The sequence below is a fragment of the Vombatus ursinus genome, unplaced genomic scaffold (assembly GCF_900497805.2).
Source record: "Vombatus ursinus unplaced genomic scaffold, bare-nosed wombat genome assembly UNPS02006633.1, whole genome shotgun sequence".
Taxonomy (NCBI): domain Eukaryota; kingdom Metazoa; phylum Chordata; class Mammalia; order Diprotodontia; family Vombatidae; genus Vombatus; species Vombatus ursinus.
This window is the reverse complement of record NW_020946411.1, coordinates 8,042-29,035: the sequence shown is the minus strand read 5'-3', so window position 1 is coordinate 29,035 and position 20,994 is coordinate 8,042. Positions and strand designations below refer to the sequence as shown.

Below are 20,994 nucleotides of genomic sequence, written 5' to 3'. Positions count from 1 at the left end.
ACTCCTAACTGCCCTTATAATGATAAAGTTCTTAGGAATTACAAGTATCATCTTCCTATTTAGGAACGTAAACAGTTTAACCTTATTTAATCTCTTATGACTTCTCTTTCCTGCTTACCTTTTTATGCTTCTCTTGAGTCTTGTATTTGAAAATGAAATTTTCCATTCAGCTCTGTTCTTTTCATCAGGAATACTTGAAAGTCCTCTACTTAATTAAATCTCTTTTTTTCCCTGTAAGGATTATGTTCAGTTTTGTTGGATAGGTGATTCTTGGTTGTAATCTTAACTCCTTAACCCTCTTGAATATCATATTTGATATTCCGTTTGAGACTTTCCCACCAACTTCTGAAGTCATTCCTTTCCAATGCCATTTGTCTGCTACATGGGCAAGGCCCTACTCATTTTATTAGGGTTAAACTGATTAAGTTTTTCCTCTATAGAAATGTTCAAAAGCATACCCCTTCTAAATGACAGTATGCTATCCTGGAAAGACTACTGGATTTGGATTCAGATCTGAGTTAGAATATCTTTTTTATTAGTACACCGATGAACCTAGACAAGTCACTTAATATCTCTGTTTTCTTATCAGTAAAATGGAGATAAAATTGATTCACTGCCCCATAGGATTGATATGAAGAAAGGAATTCTAAAGAAGGAATTCTAAATTGTTCATCAGTCAATCTTTCTTAGATTAGAGCTGTTTAACATACCAAAGACATAAATAAAGGCATATTTGGTTGATGTGCAAAGTGACCATGAAGTCTTAATGCCGTTTTAAGCTATTAACACTTACACAGTTTAAAACCATTTAAGGAGCCAGCTAGGTGGCAGAGGGATAGAGCACTGGCCCTGGACTCAGGATGACCTGAGTTCAAATTTGCCCTCAGACACATAACACTTACTAGAGGTGTGACTCTGTACAAGTCACTTGAACCCAATGGTCTCACCAAAAAGAAAAAAATAAAGCCATTTAAAACTGCACCAAGGCTTTTACAACACCCTGTATAGTACTTATTGATATACAAATCAATTTCACAGCAATTATTTGATGTAATCTTCAAACAAGACCTGTGAAATAGGCAAGACATGTTTTACTTACGCTATTTTATAAAGGAGGAAAGTGAGAACAGTGTTGTTTCAGAGGTCATATAGTAACTTTTGGAGATAAGATTTGAATCCAAATCTTAAGACTCCAAATCCAATGCTTTATCTATGTTATTTTGGCTAAGCATTCTACAATTTAGGCTTTTCACTAATTCAACCTGGTCTTCCCAGTTCTTTTGAATGAGAGGTTTTGCTATATGGACGGTTCTCATTTTACACAAAAGGATCACATTGCAGACCTCTCCTGGAAGTGATTTTTATGTAATGTGAATTTGTCTGAGGACTTGGGGAATGAAGGGAGAGAGACAGAAAGGGGATCGCCTGTGGAGGGAGGGGCTGGTACATGGTTGAGGAGATGGTGAGGGCTGGAGACAGAGAAGTGAAAGCAGGAGGAGGAACACAAGGTGCCAGGAGCAGACGTGTGTGGGTCCTGGCCAGAACAGAAGGAAAAACACTCTAGGGAAGTGGGTGAAAGTGGGGGCATAAGGATGAAGACACATGAGGGTCCAGATGTGGACTCAGGCAGGAGAAGACTGACAATAGAAGGAGCTAAGGACAGACTTAATGAACCCTAGGGCAGATGGAGGGAAGACAGAGTGGGGCCTCAACACACTGGCAGTAGTGGTCTCTGTTCTGCTTTCACTTAGAGGTTTTTTTTAGCTTTTTTTATTTTGTGGGTGGGGGGTGTGGTGTGGGGTGTGGGAGACTGTGGAGCACCAAGCAGAGGGCCAGGAGGGGACAGACAGAGTACAGTACCGTACAGTAAAGTTGCAATTGGTGATCTTTTGCAAATTTCTTTCAGAATTCTTTATATAAAGTCAAATTTATCTAATGTGAATTTATGTAAAGGGGAACTATCTGTATATGAAAAGAAATCTTGTCTTCCCCAACAAACTATAAGCTCCTTGATAGCAAGCATTGACTCTTGCTTTGGTCTGTATCCCCAGTGGTAGGTACTTAATAAATGCTAGCTGACTGACTGATACTCCTTGATATACAGAGTGATCACAAGACTTAGACTGAGTTTTATTTATTAAATGTCATTATGATTATCAGAGAATCTTTGGTCAAAGTGGGAAGTGTTGGGTACCTTTGGCATGGTTGTTATTGATAATAATAATAATGATAGTAACTAACATTTATGAAGCACTTACTGTGTGCCAGGCACTGAGCTAAGTGCCTTATAAGTATTATCTTACTTGATCTTCACAACAACCCTGAGAGTTAGGTGCTATTATTATCCCCATTTGATAGATGAGGAAACTGAGGCAAACAGAGGGTAAGTGACTTGCCTAGGGTCACACATCTAGCAAGCATCTGAGGTTGGAATTGAACTCAGATCTTTCTGACTCCAGGCCTGGTACTCTGTCCACTGCATCGTCTAGCTGCCCAAATTCAATTACCAAAACGTATTCTCAGGCAAATTCAACATGAGAGTAATTATTTGAGACATGTGGCAGATTAAAGAATCACATTGTTTCTATTAATTAGATATTTTTCAACATGGAAGGAGGAATAAAAGAAGAAAAAATTAAGGGAGACAATCTTCACTGTCCGTAAGATCATGGAATTAACTGCTTTTTGAGACTGTATCTATAATTTCATTGGTATAGGGAACTCTTGATGAATGAAACTCCTTCTACCAATGCAAAGCACAACCTGCTCTGAAATTTAGTCTTAGTACCTTGCCTAGGGTCCCACAGCCAGTATGTGTCTGAGGCAGGACTTGAACCCAGGTCTTCACAAGTCCAAGGCCAAAGAAATAGCTGTTATTTATATAATGCTTTTTGTGTATTTACTATGTCATTTTCTTCTTACATATCACAGCTTTGATTTGTAGAAAGAATAACATTTATTATTCTTCCTGTTTTATAGATGAAGTATTCAAGGCCCTGAGAAATTAAGCAGCTTCCTAAGGTTACGCAATTTGAGAGATGGACCTGGAATGAGATTTTAGGTCTTCAGATCCCCATCGTGTTGTTCTTTCCATTAAATGCTTCTGTTTCTCTTAGAGTGACTTAGAGTGAGAGCCTGTATTGCTGTTGTTGGCAACTATGAGTTGGCCTAAATGATGAGTAGTTTTTCTCTGCTCCTTTTGTTCAGATGAAGAGCACTTGAATGATTCTACTCTGGCCCATCATTCTCCCAGGCATGAGGTACCAATGATTCTACTCTTACAGTATGTTCTGCTTCTAACCTCTCCTTTCCGTTCTAATAGTTACCACAGTAGTTCAGATTTTTATTACTTCCTGCTTTGGCTATTTCAATAACTTTCTAATTAATCTCATTACCATCATTTTCCTCCTTTACCACACAGCCTCCCCCCCACTTTTTCCTGCCTCCAGGCCTTTGCTCATACAATTATTCCAGCCCTATTACTGCCTCCTGAAATACTGCCCATTATTTTAATCTCTCTTCTCTGATTCCCCAAACAGAAAGTGAATTCTACCTCCAAACTCACAGATTACCTTGTACTTTTCCTAAGCACCTATTACATTCTAACAATTTTTTTTGTATCTGCATCAGTTATTTGAAGGCAGAGAATGCATCTGATTCTTCTTTTTATACCCCTCAGTGACTAACACCTAATAACTGTTCAGTCAATGTTGAATAATTGGTTGAAAAGCAAATAGCATTATTGAGAATAATTTTCACTTTTCTTCTTTCCCTTCCTTCCTCCATGTTAGCTTGTACAAGGCATTTTTCATGTCCTCGTTCCTCAGGGTATAGATGATAGGATTTAGAAGGGGGGTGACAGCTGTGAAAAACACAGATACCACTTTGTCCCCGGGCAGGCTGGTGGAAGGGCGGGAGTAGATGAAGATGCAATGTCCCAAGAAAAGTGTGACCACTGTGAGGTGGGCTGCACAGGTGGACAGGGCCTTGAGCCTGCCGGCTGAAATCCGCTTCCTCAGAGACACCAGGATGACAGCATAGGAGACCACCAGGACTATGAAACAGACCACGGAGATCAGCCCACTATTAGAGACAATGAGGATCTGAATGATTCGGGTATCCATGCAGGCCAGGTTGATCACCTGGGGTACATCACAAAAGAAGTTGTCAATCTCATCAGGACCACAGTAGGGCAGCTTGATGGTGAGGGAGGTGAAAGCCACTGAGTGGATGGTCCCTCCAGTCCAGAGGGCTGCATCCAGCAGCATACATACCTTCCAGTTCATCACTGTCATGTAGTGCAGTGGGTTGCAGATGGCTACATAGCGATCATAAGCCATGACTGTGAGGAGAAAGATTTCTGTGCAGGCAAAGAGGTGCAAGAAGAACATTTGAACCACACAAGCATCAAAGGAGATGAGCTTCTCCTCAGACCAGGTGTCCACTAGCATCTTGGGGATTGTGACAGTAGAGTGGCAGACATCAATGAAGGACAAGTTGCTAAGGAAGAAATACATGGGGGTGTGGAGTCGGCGATCATAGATGATAGTGATAACAATGAGGATGTTACCCATCAAGGTCAGGATATAGAAAATGAGAAACATTGCAAATACAGCTATCTGCACCTTCCAATTGGCGGATAGACCTCGCAACCGGAAATAAGACACTGAGGTCTGGTTGGGCAGGACAGCTTCTTCCATTCTATTTTTGGGCCAATCTGTCAGAGTTAAGAACATGCTATCACTTATTGTCTGTATTATTGATTTGGTCAACTAATCATATACTAACTATATACTTAGAACATAAGTAGGTACTTAGTAGATGCTTGTTGATTGATTGATGAATTGATACTATTTTGTATTGTTCCTTTATTTCAATTGTACAGGTTTTTTCCCCCTCCCCTGCTTAATTAGATTGTAAGCCCTCTGAGGGAAGGAACAGAAAGAGCTTTCCATTTCATCTGCATCTCCCTGCCCCCAAGTCCTACTTCTTGTCTCCCTTCCTTCAATTCAGCCTTTGCAGTGCTGATAAAATAATCTTCTTAAGGCACAGGTTAGATTGTGTCATTTCTCTATTCAAAAATCTCCCTATTGCTTAGTAGATAAGACAAATCATTTTATTTAGCAGGGCATTTAAGTCCCTCCATAATCTGGCTTTTACATATCTAACCTTATATTTTTAAGGCAATTGGGGTTAAGTGACTTGCCCAGGGTCACATGGCTAGTAAGTGTCAAGTGTTTGATCTAAGGGCAGATTTGAACTCAGGTCCTCCTGAATTCAGGGCCATTGCTCTATCCATTGCACCACCTAGCTGCCCCCTTCTAATTTTATTTCATACAACTCCCCTGTTCCAACCAAGTTGAGCTATTAGCTATTCCCCTAAATCAACATGCTGTCTCTTGCCCTTGTATCCTTATGCAGGGTGTTCCTCATGCCTGGAATCCATTCATCTCTACCTCTTAGAATCCTTCTCTTTCTTCAAGGTTTACTTCAGGTGCCATCTCTTCTACCTTCTGGGACTTTCTCTGATGTGGTCTCTTCCTTTGTCCTCCCTCTTGCTCCCCTTCTCCCCTCTCCTTTTACCCCTTGCCCTCTCAGCTGAAAGCAATTTCTCCCTCCTCCAATATCCCTAGAATGCTCCTTTTGCCCCCATTGTATCCTACTTTGTGTTATACTTATTTATATCATATGATCCTCAATAGACTTTAAGTTCCTTGAGGACAAGAACTGTGCTATTTTTCCTTTGTATGCTTAGTGGATTACTTTGCCTTGTACTTATTTCATTTGTTCAAGAATTTGTGAATTTGTTGGTGTGGATATTTTCTTTACTGAAATAAACCTTAGAAATGTCACTTAGTCTTTTTGGGCCTCCATTTCCTCATTTGTAAAATGAAGGATTTGTCCTAGATGGCCTTTGAGGTCCCTTTAAGTTCTAGGTCTATAATCCTATAATCTTATGAGATCGTATCCCTTCCACAAATTAGTAGATGGTCTTTGAGAGTTGCTTTGGCTGAACATTTATTATGTCATGGCTAACATGATGCTGAAACTTTCTGACTTTAACTAGACTGGTCCTGGAAGAGTGGCTGTATGATCCATCACCAGGCTCGTACTTGAAGCCTTCTTCAATTTAGCAGGACCTCCCAGAGATAGAAGTCTGCTGTACAGCCTTCAAGAAGTCAAGGTGACATTCATTCTATCATGAGATGGCAGTGATGGGGATGGGATCTGGACCTCAAAAAGGAAAAGACCATGTCTTTGGGACATGGACCCCAAAGCCCCTGAGTCCAGATCTCTGGAGTTCACCTGAGCACCCAGCCTATCCCAGTCAATAATCCTTTTAACTGCCCTTTCACTGTGGCTCTCTGGCCACTTAACTTCTTCAATTGAAGGCTTGAGTGGTCAAATTCTTTCGAGACAGAACCATCCTGTACCTTTACATTTCAGGGTTCTCAGCACCCCAAATGCAAACAGCAGTACTTTAGGGGAGGGTAGACATGTAAACCATGTTTGTTTGAATTGAATTGGAATAACACCAACCCAATGCTAGTTTAGGATTGAGCATAGGATTAATCTTGAGAAGTCAGTAAAGATAGAAATCAACAGAAACTCAATAGGGAGGATGTAGAAAAGTATACTTAGAGTAACAGAACATTAAAGCCAGTAGGAACCTTAGAGATAAATTAATCTAACTCTGCCCTTTTACAGATGGGAAAATTGAGGCTCAGAGAGGGAAAGTGATTTAGCTGCTAGTTAGTGAGATAACAATTAGGTAAATTAGTAGGTCATAATATATACAAAATGTGCAACATGGATAAGTGTTTACAAAGCATACACAAAATAAAGACTAGTGCAAGAATGCAATTTGCAAGAAAAACATATAAATACAAAAGAGATTGGAGAATCGTGTTCACTGTCTCAGAAACAGGAAGCCATAGGACAGACCAGAAGCAAAATTGTGACATAGGGGGTCTGTATTTGAGATCTTCCAATTTCTGCCTTTTGCAGGCAGCTTTAGATCTCCATATCTGTTCTTCCTCTTCCCTTTTTGCTTGATTCTCCCACCTTGGGAATTGAATCTCAATGAACTGTATCACAATGGACAGCGGGAATATCCATATACTTAAAGACTTAATCACCAATAAAGGCCTAACAGGAAGATGTGGGTAGTGGGGACGGATGTTTTACATTTTTGTAAAGGAATGCTTGGGTGATGTTTTCATTTGAATAAGGGTCATCTGGTAACAAGATCCCATAATCCAAAAGAGTGAATCTCTTCCTTGCCTGGCACTTTGAGCTGTGTGACAGTTCAAGGAGGGATGTTGGGGAGCAGGATATTATTTCTGGAGCCCCTCAGGCAGCCACTCACTTGGCTAGTTAGTATCATTGTTCCTGGGCATATAACAAGTCAAAGAATAATTCCCTGAAATGGTAATAACTCAAATAATCCTCATGTATCTCTCTTTGTTTGCCCAGGAAACCCCAAAATGGGGTCAGAAAGAGTGGGACTGAAATGAAGGAGCAACAAAAATCTCTTTTTGTATCTCTAGCACCTAGCCCTGTCCCTGATGTAGCAGGCACTTAATGAATATGCATTAAGTTGAATTCACACAGTGCACATTACACTCAAAATCCATAAACAAATGTTTAGAACGTGTATTAGCTAGCTTCAATCAATCAATTAACAAGTAGTTACTAAATACCTACTATGTTAAAAATATTGTGTAAATGCTGTGGATACAAGAAAAGTGTTGAACTAGTCCATATACTGAGAGAACTATGTATTCTTTAGAGAGGAAGTGACATGTACAAAAACAAGTATAAAGAATTGTGGGATGAGGGTAAAGGAGAGATCCAGGCAATTTAAGGAAGGAGTGAATGCTTTCAATTTGCTGGGAAGGAATAGGTGTGATTCACACACCCACTCCCATCTCCATGATTTATGCCCTGGCTCCTTTATGATGCCAAAGACCTTTTTTTAACTATGTATTCTCTTGAGCACACATAAAGCCTTTACCAAGAAACTAAGAAAGAGGTTATGATAACAATTGAATAATTCTCTTAAAGTACTTTGCTGATACATGACTTCTTTTTAAGCAATCTGTGGTCCAGCCAAACTATACCTCAGACTGCCATCTCTCATCTCCAAGCCTTTGCACTGGCTGAACCTCATGCCTGAAGTGCAATCCCCAGTTCACCTTCACTTCTTCGAATCCCTTGTTTCCTAGAAAACTCTTCACAAGTGACACTTTCTTCATGAAGCTTTTCCCTATTCTTGCCAACTGCTAGTGCCTTCTCCCTCCAATTAAGCTTATCTTTATTTTGTGTATGCTTTGTTAATACTTACCTGTGTTGCACATTTTGTATATATTAAGATGTACTGATTGATCTAACTGTTATCTCACAAACTAGAATGTAAGCTTCTTCAGGATAGGAACTGTTCAATTTTTTACTTTGTATCCCCAATGCCAGCATACAGTAAGTGCTTAATATATGCTTATTAATTCATTAAAAGCCTGGAAGAATCTGGAGGGTGGTGGTGGAGAAAACGCTTTCTCATGTGTGAGTAGGATTTAGAACTGGAGGAGACTTTAGAGATTATCTAGTCCAAACACTCATTTTATGGACAAGAAAACTGAGACCCAGAGAGGTGACATGATTTGTCCAAGGTCACACCACTAGTTAGTGCTAGCATGATTTGAACTGAGTTCTCATGATTCCTGCTCCAACGTACTTTCTCTGCTGTGGTGCAGACGAGGGCCAAATCATCTCCTTCCAAGTCAGAAGGGGGTAACCATTCACAACGACATTATTCTTGTTATTATTTTGTATTTTGCTAAGCAGTGAAGTTAAGGGACTTGCCCAGGGTCACACAGCTAGTGAGTCATTATTTTGTTTTGATAGGTCAGTTTTCTATTCTCCTTTATAGTACGGCTGCAGTGTCTAACTTGCTGGTCTTCTGGGGCTGGAAATGGCTAATCCCTAGTTATTTTTTCTTTCTTTCAATCAGTTTACCATTCTCTTAACTAACTGAAATAGAATTTGAAAGCTGGAAGGAACCTTGAGGACTGCCTAATTCAATGCCCTCAATTTATGTATGTCTGAAGGGACCTGAGAGCTAGACAATTTAAATCACTTGCCCAAGGTCACAGCACTAGTGAAATATTTGGAAGAGAACAAATTCAGTGGTTATTACATTCTGCAGTGAAAAATAGAGGATCTATACCGGGGATAGATCAACTTGTGAAGGAGTTAAAGTTTGTTTCTGGCAATTTCTTTTTCCTTGTGGTGCTGTATCACCCTTCAGTGCCTAGTCAATTGCATTAGAGTGTTCTCTTTTGACTCACCTCTCTTATGGTGAGAGTGTACCCTTTCTGACATCTCATCTGGAGTAATATACCCCTGATGGTACACCATGGTCCTCTACCACCTATTTATTTATACATCTTCTCTGCCACTGAAACTTCCTTGCCCTCAGGACTAGGGTCTCTAAACAATCTAATAAATGAATCTGTGCAATTTAATGAATAGGTAAGCGACAGAGATCTCTCTTCTACCTCTCTCAGTGCTCACACTCCTGTTAAGTAATACGTGGACATTCAAACAGTGGCCTTCTAGAGATGATCCTGTTAATGTCTAAATTCGTGGAGTGACTCTTGTTGGTGGGAATTTCCGGCAAGGTGGGATGGAAATAAAGATTCATGACATATGGTGACCAAAGGAACCGATCCCACTTTGTTTGGAGAAAACAAGACTAAAGGCCTAGGGGTGTGGGATATGTGAGTGTGTGTGTGTGTGTGTCTGTGTGTGTGTGTGTGTGTGTGTGTGTGTGTGTGATGATAGTCTTCAAGCATTTGAAGAATTCTCATATAGAAGAGAAATTTTTCTTTGGTGTGGCTTCAAGTGACAGAATAAGAACCAATGGGTAGAAGTTACAGGGAGACATTTAGCTTCAATAAAGAGTCTTCTAAGAATTAGAATTGTTTAAAAAAAATGGAATGAGGTGCTTTGAAAAGTAGTGATGTCATTCACTACTCTGAGGAGTGATTCTGGTTTTCTTTTTTTTTTTTATGTCTGATTGATGCATAGAAACCTGACAGGAACCTCCAGCTTTATTCTGGAGATGGAGGAGAATATTCATGGGGATCATGGTCTTTAGAGGGGTTGGAGCCTGTTTGCTACTGGTGTCTACATTCTCTTGTATTCGTGGATTTGGGGGGCAGGAAAGAGATGCTACTGAACTTTGTCCCTTGGTTTGCCAGAAGAGGGAACAAAGGACAGTGAATTGCCAAAAAAAAAAAAAAATAAAAAGGAGTGAGCTCCCCAACACCAGGGCATTTAAGCAGAGGCTGGAGGGGATCTGTGGTATAGTCCAACAGGGTTTGGACTATATGACTGTTGAGAACCCTTCTAAGATTGATAAATTTGGGGGTAGAAGCCACCTTTCAGTTACACTCAGATTGTACTTTCTTACCCTGACTCTGTGTAGGTCTGACCTTGGTATGTATTCTCAGTTTGAGAATTCAAAGTCATAGGGGCTGGGTTCAGATTTTTGCCTTGACACTTACTACCTGTGGGATCTTGGGTAAGTTGCTTTCTATGCCTCAGTTTCCTCATCTGTAAAATGAAAAGGGTTGGACGAGATATTTCTAAGGTTCCATACAGTTCTAAATCTATGATGCGAAAGCAGTCCTGGATTTTACAGTTCACAAACTGTCCTGAGAGAGCTTATTTAAAACCTTTTTTTTTTTCAAACAATCAGTCATTTGGACCTGCTTTCTTTAAAATCTTTTAAACTCTAATGGTGTAGATGTCAAGCTGAAATCCTAAAAAGCTGACCTGATAACCTCAGGGATAGATTCAGGGGCTTATATTTATCCAGTCTTGCCTTGCCAGGGCTCAGGCATACTGGATCAACTGACAAATCAGGCAGGAATTCAGCTTACTGCTCCTATATAACAAAATCATAAAATCATGGAGTTGGAAGGTAGCTTTGAGATCATCTAGTCCAATTTCCTCATTTTATAGGTGGGGAAACTGAGTCATAGAAAGGGTTCTAATTTACCCAAGGCCCCACAGTGAGCAAGTGGAACAGGTGGGAGTCTTGGGTCCTCTGACTCCTAGTCCAATATAACTCTATTTTTAGCAGTCCTTTCTATCACTTTCCTTTCCCCTTTTACCTCCCACCCCGACCCCCATGCCTACCCCAATGGTTGTGTAAATGGTTATTCATCCAAATACAATAGAAATTTTGTGTTGGTCTACATTGAGAACCTATTGAAGAGATGTTAGAAATGAGGACAAAAGGCTGGTTAAGAGCAAAGAAGAGAAAAAAAACCAACTGTGTGGTGTAACTTACCTTCTATTGTTTCTGGTGCTACAAATGATCCCACTTTTGGGTAGTTGGCAGGTCAGTCCTTTAGTCTTAGCACAAAGAAGATCAGCTTGTAATGAGTGGTTATAAGTTACCTTGAATAAGTCACTCTTCCTCACTGTAACTTAATTTCCCTATCTGTTAAATGAGAGAACAGGAGTAGAAAATCTCTAAGGTTCTGTGATTCCCATCTATGTTTCATTTAATTTCTTCTTAGGTGAGATGAAAAACATCCTTTCCTTGTGCCTTTTTTACAGGTGGATTTTTTAATCCACTGATATGTTACAGTAGAGAACTTTGCCAATATCCTCTAATGAAAAATGCTATTAAAATTTACAGGAGTTACTTAGAATTTCTGCAAAATTTCTCTATTTCTAAATAGATTCCAATAATACTTCTAAGGTGTTATTTTACACTTTTTCAGACAAAAGTGATGAAAAGAATGAACCAAAATAACAATTTATTATTTATCTAAATATCACATTTGTGTTTTGAACACAGAGCATTATCTTAATTTTGAAAAGAGCAGATAGAAGCCAGAGCCCCAATTTCCTTTAGAGTACTCTAGAAATTGATGACACACTGCTGATTTCAGAATGGATTCACCAACTCCTTTGAATAGGAAAGGGGAATTTTGAAGAGGGAAGAAGGAAGACTAGAAAGAGAGAAGGGAGGGATGAGGTTGGGAAAGAGGGTCTATACTCTCCAGGAATGCTTCCGAACTCCTCTGCCAGCTAATATTCCCTTACAGCTCTTCAACTCTATTTATGACCATTTAGGCTTTGGAAATCCTTGGAGATGACATCAGTTAGCACTGGTTACTGGTTAAATAAAGTGGATGCAACAGAGACTTAGGTTGCACCATTGGTTGTTAGGGAAATTATTATGAAAATGTTTAAGAGTTTAAGACAGTTATGTTGTCTCCCTTATTTGAATGTGAGTTCCTCAAGGGCAAAGACTGTGTTTTTGCCTTTCTTTATATCTCCACTCTGGCATATCGTAAGAACTTAATAACTGCTTGTTGATAAACTAAGACTACATCTACAGGCATAGCTGAAGTTGAAAATTAGAGCAATTATCTAGATAATGAAGAAAAAGAAGCTGCTTTTGTCTCAACCATGTAGTTATTTTAGACAAAAATGCACATTGAGTATCTGGATTATTCAGAAAATATCCTTAAGTCTCCAGTGTCTTTCTCTGACTTACTTGTTTCCTCAATGGCTAAACACTAGAAGAGGAGTCAGATGTTAAAAAAGGTTAACTCTAGATTTTAAATCTAAAGAACAAACTTCTTCATATCGGGATAGTGTATTCTAGTGGCCAGGGCCATGAAAACGAGAAGGCCTGGCTTAGGACCAATTCAACATAATTCAACAAACATTTATTAAGAACCTACTACATGTGGAATCAGGTAGCTGGGTGGCACAGTGGATAGACTGCTGGGCCGGGAGTCAGGAAGAGTCACATTCCTAAGTTCAAATCCAGCCTCAGACTCTTATTAGCTGTGTGACCCTGGGCAAGTCACTTAACTCTTTTTGCCTCAGTTTACTCATCTGTAAAATGAGTTGAAGAAGGAAATAGCAAATCATTCCAGTATCTTGCCAAGAAAACCCCAAATGGGGTCACCAAGAGTTGGACATGACTAAAATGACTGAACAACAACAAAAATGTACATAATATTGTGTTAAACACTCAGGGTGATAAAGTTTATATAATGTGTAGACTCTGTTTTTGTGGAGCTTATTAGTACAGGGCAGAAGGGAATAAGCACTTATATAGCACCTACTTTATGATTAGTACTGTGCTAAGTGCTTTTATAAACATTATCTCACTTGCTCTTCATAATAACTCTGAGAAGTTGGTACTATTATCTCTGTTTTACAGTTGAGGAAACTGAGGCAACAAAGTTAAGTGACTTGCCCATACACAGCTAGTAAGTTTTCATGGTCTAATGAAAGAATAAGACACAAACACAGGTAAGTGTAATACACAATAGTACATAGTAATCTTAGAGTGTCATTGCTGACACTTAGAAACTTAGAGCTTCTGGAGCTCATCCACTAGTACTTAGCCAGTATGGGAGATCAACACAGTTACACTGGCTCCTATAGAAGTTATTTTTATAGAATTTATAGAGTGACATAGTAACATTCCACTACACTTAGAACTTATAACTTATCCACTAACTTATTCAACCATTGTCTAGTCACTTGTCACCTAACTATCCAGATTTTTTGCTCTTATATACTGTACTGTGAGAATTTTTTTGGGGGGATGTTAAGTTTTTTTTCTTCTAATTTGTCAATAATCTCTTTAGGATAAAATCCCAGTCCTGGTAATACTAGGTTCAAGAATGTAAGCATCAAAAACTCACATAATATAATTTCTCTATTGTTTTTCATAAAATGAGGGGAAGATAAATTTGAGGAAGCTAGGTGACTCAGTGAGTAGAGCACTGGGTCTGGAGTAAAGGAGTAAGGAAGACCAAGTTCAAATTTGGCCTCAGACACTAACTATATGACTCTGGGCATGTCACTTAACTTTTGTTTTCCTTAATCTGCTGGAGAAAGAAATGGCAAAACACTCCAGTATCTTTGCCAAGAAAACCTCATGGATGGTAGTGGCATGCTATGGTCTATGGGATCACGAAGCATCCAACATGATTGAATGATTAAACAGCAGCAGACTATGGAAAAGCCATACTTTTAGAAGTTATTAAGCAGATAGTTCATGAGCACATACAAAAGAAAGGGCTGACTAGTAGGAGCTAGCATGGGTTTGGTAAGAACCCATCATATCAAACTTACTTCATTTCCTTTTTTATTTTTGAATGAATGAAATAGCATTTCATAAGTGCTTACAATGTGCCAACCACCATGTTAAATGCTAGGGACACAAATATAAAAGTAAAGATAGTTTCTGCAGATCAAGGAACCAAGGAGTGTATATTATAATGGAGGAAACAACAGGTGTAGGGGAGTGTTATCCATCAAGTGGCACTTTTGTCTGGAAAGTCATGGGTATGGTGAATGGGACCATAGTGGAGTAGATTAATAAACCCCATCCAAGAAGACTGAGAAGTTGATTTAATCATGATTCATGCTTCTAGAACTGGAAAAAGGGGGGAAGGAAAAGAAGGAGAAAGGCAGTTGACAAGGAGATTTTGGAGGAAAGATGGAAAGAAAAGTGATGTGAAACATGGTTGGGGCTTAACTTCCTAATAATATCTGTGTGGACAAAACAGAAAAATATGGATTAGAAAATAATATAATTATATAATGGATTCACAGTTGAAAATTTTGATGAATAGATCAACATCAAAGTTGCTGGAGGTTATCTCCTAGGTTGCAGTAGGACTCTGTCTGTGGTTCTGTCTTCTTCAACATTTTCTTCCCCATTGGCTTGGATGATGTTAATGCCACAATTATCTACTTTTCAGATGACCCAGAACTGGGAGTAGATAATAACATCTAAAATAAGATTTTATAATTATTTGAATAAACTGGGAAGAAGAGTTGAAGTCAACATGATGAAATTTAATGAAATTTTAAAATTGCAAACTCTTTCACTTAGATTAACCCCCTCCCCACAACTGTGTAAGTACAGGATTGAAGAAGATCTGGCTTGATGGCAATTCATGTCTAAAAGATTTCAGAGATCATAAGCTAAATTCCTAATCCCACAGTGTGATGTGGCTAAATTTCAGGTGGTATTATCATCATAATAAACAACATTAATAGTGACATATCATCATTATATAATCACAGTTACTTATTGCGATAATAGTATTTCATTCCTTTGAATATCTGTGATTTCTATGGTGGAGGCACTAGCTCTGCTGAGGCAGATCACAACTTCTATCACTTATTAGATTAGATAGTCTTTGAGAGTTTCTGTGGCTGAAAAATTCAGTACCCTGAGGACAACGTGGTGACATGCCTCTTTGACATAGACAAATATAGTCCATTATTGAATCTAGACTTGAAGTTGCTCCTGTTTGGTGGAACCTGGTAGAGCTCAGAGTCAATTCCATTCAATAACCACAAATAAGAACAAACAACAATCAGACATTTAGACAGGCTTTACAATTAGGAAACCTTTAACAGAAAAGGAATACCCCTATCAAAGAAGGAAGAGTCCAGTCAACAAGCATTTATTAAACATCTGCTTTGTTTTGGGCACTGTGTTAAGTGTTGGGAATACAAAGAAAAGAAAAAGACAGCCCCTGCTCTTAGTCCCCATAGTGTAATCATGGGAGAGACAACATGAGAACAACTATATATAAACAAGATTTATTCTGCATAAATCATAGAAATATTTGTTGTACTTGTTGCATTAATATTATGGGTTGAGATTTTTGGCGAGGTTCCCATATTTAATATAGTCCCCATTTGTAGCAAGACGAGGTAAGTAAGGGAATAAACATTTATATGGCACCTACTATGTATCAGGCACTGTGATAAGAGCTTTTTAACAAATATAATCTCATTTGATCCTCACAGCAACCTTGTATTATTATCCCCATTTTATAGTTGAGGGGCCTGAGGAAACAGAGGGTAAATGACTTCCCCGGAGTTACACAGCTAGTAAGTGTCTGAGACAGAATTTGAACTCAGGCCTTCCTGACACCAAGCCCAGAGTTCTGTCCATTGTACCACTAGGTGCTTCTTTGAGTGAGTGAGTAACAGAGGGAGAGAGAAAGAGAGAGAGGGAGACAGACAGAGAGACACACACAGACAGAGAGAGAGACAGAGAGAGAGAGAGACAGAGCGACAGAGAGCCAGAGAGAGACAGAGAGAGAGGGAGAGAGAGAGAGAGAGACAGAGAGAAAGAAAAAGAGAGAGACAGAGAGACAGAGATACAGAGAGAGAGAAAGGCAGAGAGAAGGTACTAAAATTAAGGAGGACAAGGAAAGGCTTCTTGAAGAAGATGGGATTTTGACTGGGTCTTAAAGGAAGCCAAGGATGCCAAGAGGCAAATATAAGGAGGGAGAGAATTCCAAGCATGAGAGAAAATTAGTGGAAATTCCCAGAGTGGGGAAATGGATTGTCTTGTATGAGGAATAGCAAGGAGGCAGTGCCATATTGGTCAGTCCAACTTTGGAATATTGTGCTCAGTTCTAGCTACTACATTTTAAAAGGGACATTGACAAATTGGAAGACATTTCAAGAAAACCAAGATGGATGAAACATCTAGAAATCATGTCATGTGAGGAAATTTTGAGGACACTGGGGTTATTTAGTCTATAAATGGGATAATCTAAGAGAGATATGATGCTCACTAAATTTATAGTAGACACAAAACTGTAAAGAATATTTGAAAGGTTGTCATGTGGGAGAAAGATAAGTGTTATTCTCTATAGCTTCTGAAGGCAGACATAGGGGCAAAGGGATAGAGGTTATATAGAGATATCTTATGGCTTGATATCAAGAAATTTCTAGCACTATGAGCTGTCCAACAATAGACAGTCCTGTTTTGTGATGTCGAATTATGAGAGGTACTTTGAATTGAGGGTGATGTTGCAGATAGCATTTTTCCATTGAGTGGAAACCCTAAAATTCTGATTCTGTAGTTCTAACCCAGAGTATCACAAATGGAACATTAGAAATCTCTTTGCTTGGGAGTGTGGTGAAATATAAATCTTGGGGCCATTGCTCAGTTCCAAATCTTCTTTCTTCACCTCATTTATTTTTCCTTTTTTGATTTATGGTGCCAAAGCCCAAATAGAAACCTTTCACTTCATTTGGAATGTCAAGATCACCATACTTGATGGGACCTGGGGGAAGAGGAAGGAGGATTCTGAACCCTGCCATTTCACCCTTGTACTAGTTAGCCTAGACAAAAAGCTCTACCTGGAACTCTTAAATTCTTTCCATACTTTTTCATGTTCCATCACTATTGAAAGCCTCTAGCTCTAGCATCTATTTCTCTTCCCAGCCCTCCCTTCTTTTCTGTTGAGGCATGTTGTTTGTTTTCCATTCAGAGAAGACCAGTGACATCAGGGGGTGATATCTTGACTTGAACAGGAATTGGATTTAAGTGAGGCAGAGTTGCACAACATTTTCAACCTCACTTCCTCTTCCAGAGTCATCAAAGTCTAGTGGCAAGACAGAAGTCAGGATGACTCACAATGGCTTGGGATGCAGTGGATGACCTTGGCATCTTTGATGCCTCACCAAGGTCTAAGTATACCACAGTGCCTGCTTTAGTCACTTTCCTGGCCCTCAGAACAAATTGTTCTCATCTGCCTATTCCACCAGGGGAAGTCTTTACATGTTTGGAGTAGACATCCCTCTAACTCACCAATGGGTTCGAAGCCTATTGGTTACCCTTAATCTGAGTTAGCCTGTAGGGAAGGGTTTATATATGAAGAAGGATGAAAGTTCATAAAATACAATGAAACAAGATGCAAGAATACATAAATCTCAGAAACCAATAAACCAGCTGACACTAAACATTATGATTCTAAGTTGGTTTAGGGTTATATAATTTGGGTCATGACCCTGGTACCTGTCATGGTTTAATCATGGTCTAGAGCTCACTGCTCATTTCTACTTCATGGCCTTCATTCTAGAATGAGATCTTCCTTCCATAATACCTCCTTCCATTTCCCTCTTCCCTATCTCTTTGGTAGATCTACAATCAGAGGCACATACTTGAGCCAATCACTCAATCACATCAATAACTTTATGGCCTTGGTGCTCTATTCACATACCTCTGTGCAATCATTGCCCCTGCTGTAAGTAATTCAGTGGAACCATCAATGATCTTACAGATATAGGTATGTGGTCCAGTGGTGTGGATTGCAATCCATCTACATCTTCTCAGTCTTTTTGGCCCTTGTCCTCTCATTAGTATTCCACAAGGAATTATCCTATACAATGGAGGCTTGCTTTCCTCTAGTTCTTTTAGCATTCTGTAGGTACCAGTGCATCACTAGGCACCTAGGTGGTACAGGGGATAGAGCATTAGACTTGGAGTTGGTGGGACCTGAGTTAAAATCTTGCCTCAGATGTTGAGTTTAGCCATGTGACCCTCAACAAATCATTCAATCTCTATCTGCCTCAGTTACCCCATATGTAAAATGGGGATAATAATTGTACCCACCTCACAAGGTTGTTGTGATGGTCAAATGCATCAATATATGTAAAATGCTTTGTAAATCTTAAAGCAGTATATAAACACTAGCCATTATTACTATTACTCGGGCTGATCCAATACATTGTTGTTGTTACTTTATATATATTTTAGACATATTGCTGCATGCAATAGCAACCATTGATTTAACCCTAAAATTGATCAAGAAACCTAGTTTATTCATAATTTGGCAATAGATAGAAAGTTCCCTAAAGGAAAGTCTTCTTTAGTGAATCCTTTATAACCCATTCCTTGTCTCTAACACCATACTTACTTTCTCCATTTCTCCTCAGAAATCTAGCATATATGTTCATTTTACTAAAAGAGGTTGAAAGTATTTTGTGTAATATATATATCTTAATTTCCATTTCAAAAATTAAATTTTATTTTTTTAATTAACAAACATATTTTCCCTTCCTCCATACCCCATTCCCAATGGGGAAAAAAAGCCCTTGTAGTAAATATGTGTACTGTGGGACCATGTAAGCCTTTTCTAATCACTTTCAAATAAGAGAGGAAGAGTTTTTTTTTCTTTTATTACACATGGCGTCACAGTATTCTAAGTTAGAATTAAATCCTGGTATAATTTCTGGTCAATATATGGGTCTAACACAGGACCCATGTTCCTTAGTTGCCATTCAGAATGGTTATGTCACATACTATATGATCCTAGAGGTCATGTGCTGTAATTCTTTCCTATAGAGACAAGTGCAACAACACAGGCAAATAGATGCACGTGGGGAAAAGTCCAGCATGTCATAGTGGAAGAAATATCAGACTAGAGCCATGAGACCTAGAGCCTAGTCCTGGCTCTCACTAACTAGTTGTATATCCTAGGGTGTGTCTCTCAATTTCTTGGGGGCCTCAGTTTCCTCACCCATGAAGTGAATGGATTAGACTAGAGTATCTCTAGGTTTCCACCCATCCATTTGAGCCTTTACTTCTAAGATTACCTTCCTTCTATTCTGTAGTATTTGTGTGTGTGTGTGTGTGTGTGTGTGTGTGTGTGCGCGCGTGCATGTGTTTACATATTGTTGCCTTCATTAGAATGTAAGCTTCTTGAGAGCAGGGACTGCTTTTATGTTTTTGACTTTTTTTTTTATCCCTAGCATTTAGTAATAGTGCCTGGCACATAGTAGATATTTAATAAATGCTTGCTGGTTGATTGAAGGTGCTTTCCAAATACAAAATCCTAATAGATATACTAATTAGTATGTTGCTTAGTAAATACTTGTTTGATTGATTTTTGTGTGACTTAGGAAGAATAAGGGGTTAATTCCATATCAACTTGGGAGATAGTTGAACTGATTATTCTAGTTTCTGGAATTCCTTTCCTATCTCCATTTTCTCCTTACTGAAAGAAAAAAGAAGTATCTTTGAGGGTAAATAAAGCAGAGTTCTTTGTGTATACTGATGAATTAATTCAAGGAACTGACTATGGAACTGAGTCTCCTCTTTCCTTTAGAAGTGACCCGGGGACAGCTAGGGGTTGCAGTGGATAAAGCACTGGCCCTGAAGTCAGGAGGACCTGAGTTCAAATCGAGCCTCAGAAACATAATACTTCCTAGCTGTGTGACTCTGGGCAAGTCACTTAACCTCAATTGCCAGAGTGAAAGAGAGAAAGAGAGAGAGAGAGAGAGACAGAGAGACAGAGAGACAGAGAAATGACCCAGGTTTTTTTTGTCTGTGTTTTCTTTCACAGCATGACTTACATGCAAATGCATCTTGCATGACTACATGTATATAACCTATGACAAGTTGCTTGCCTTCTCAAGGAGAGGGTGAGGGGAGGGAAGGAGAGAATTTGAAATTCAAAATTTGAAAAAAGAATGTTAAAATTTTTTGACATATAGTAAGTAAAAAATAAAATATTAAATTAAAAAAAAGAGGTGACCTGGAAAATAGGTGATAATTGTGGGCAAGCTAGTCCTATTAATTTGCTACAAATCATTCATGAAGTAGATAGGACACAAGTAAATGAAAATCTGTTTGTGAAGAAATCTCTTAACCTTGTTTAGCTTTAGTGTAGTGGAAAGAGCACTGGATGTGGTTATCTGGGTTCAATCTAAGCTCTGATACATACTAGCTGTGTACTTTTGGGCAAGTCCCTTAACCTTGTTCTGGGAATTTTGGATTTCCTTGTACTATTTGGGACTCAAGGCTATTCCTCCTGCAAATGTTGGTTAACTCAAAGTTTATCTTAATATTAACCTTACCTGACCAAAATCTGCCTATGGGATGTGAAAAATTTATTTAGAGCCTTAACCAATCTTTAGATAGGAAACCAAAAATTTTTTTAGAAAGAGCCTTAAATATTCCTTAGATAAGAAGCCAAAGAATGTAACTTGTCCCTTATTCCTTGGCAACATGTAAATTCTTTTCCTCAATCAGTCTCTTTGTGAATCCTCTAAATGTAGTTTAATCTGTAACCTGACTTAGTTTACTTATGGAGTATATTTGATGAAGTTTTTTTTTTCCTCAGG

General features: G+C 38.9%; 1 protein-coding gene across 1 annotated transcript; it reads right to left on the bottom strand.

Annotated features, from left to right (window-relative positions):
• Positions 1-3,755: 3,755 nt before the first annotated feature.
• Positions 3,756-4,700, bottom strand: LOC114033032 (olfactory receptor 4E1). The gene has a single exon (XM_027848482.1). The coding sequence runs from the start codon at positions 4,698-4,700 to the stop codon at positions 3,756-3,758; it is 945 nt and encodes a 314-aa protein (XP_027704283.1).
• Positions 4,701-20,994: the final 16,294 nt, after the last annotated feature.

What these genes read in the sequence shown, in the direction of transcription:
- LOC114033032 (XM_027848482.1), bottom strand. Translation starts at nt 4,700, where the DNA reads ATGGAAGAAGCTGTCCTGCCCAACCAGACCTCAGTGTCTTATTTCCGG.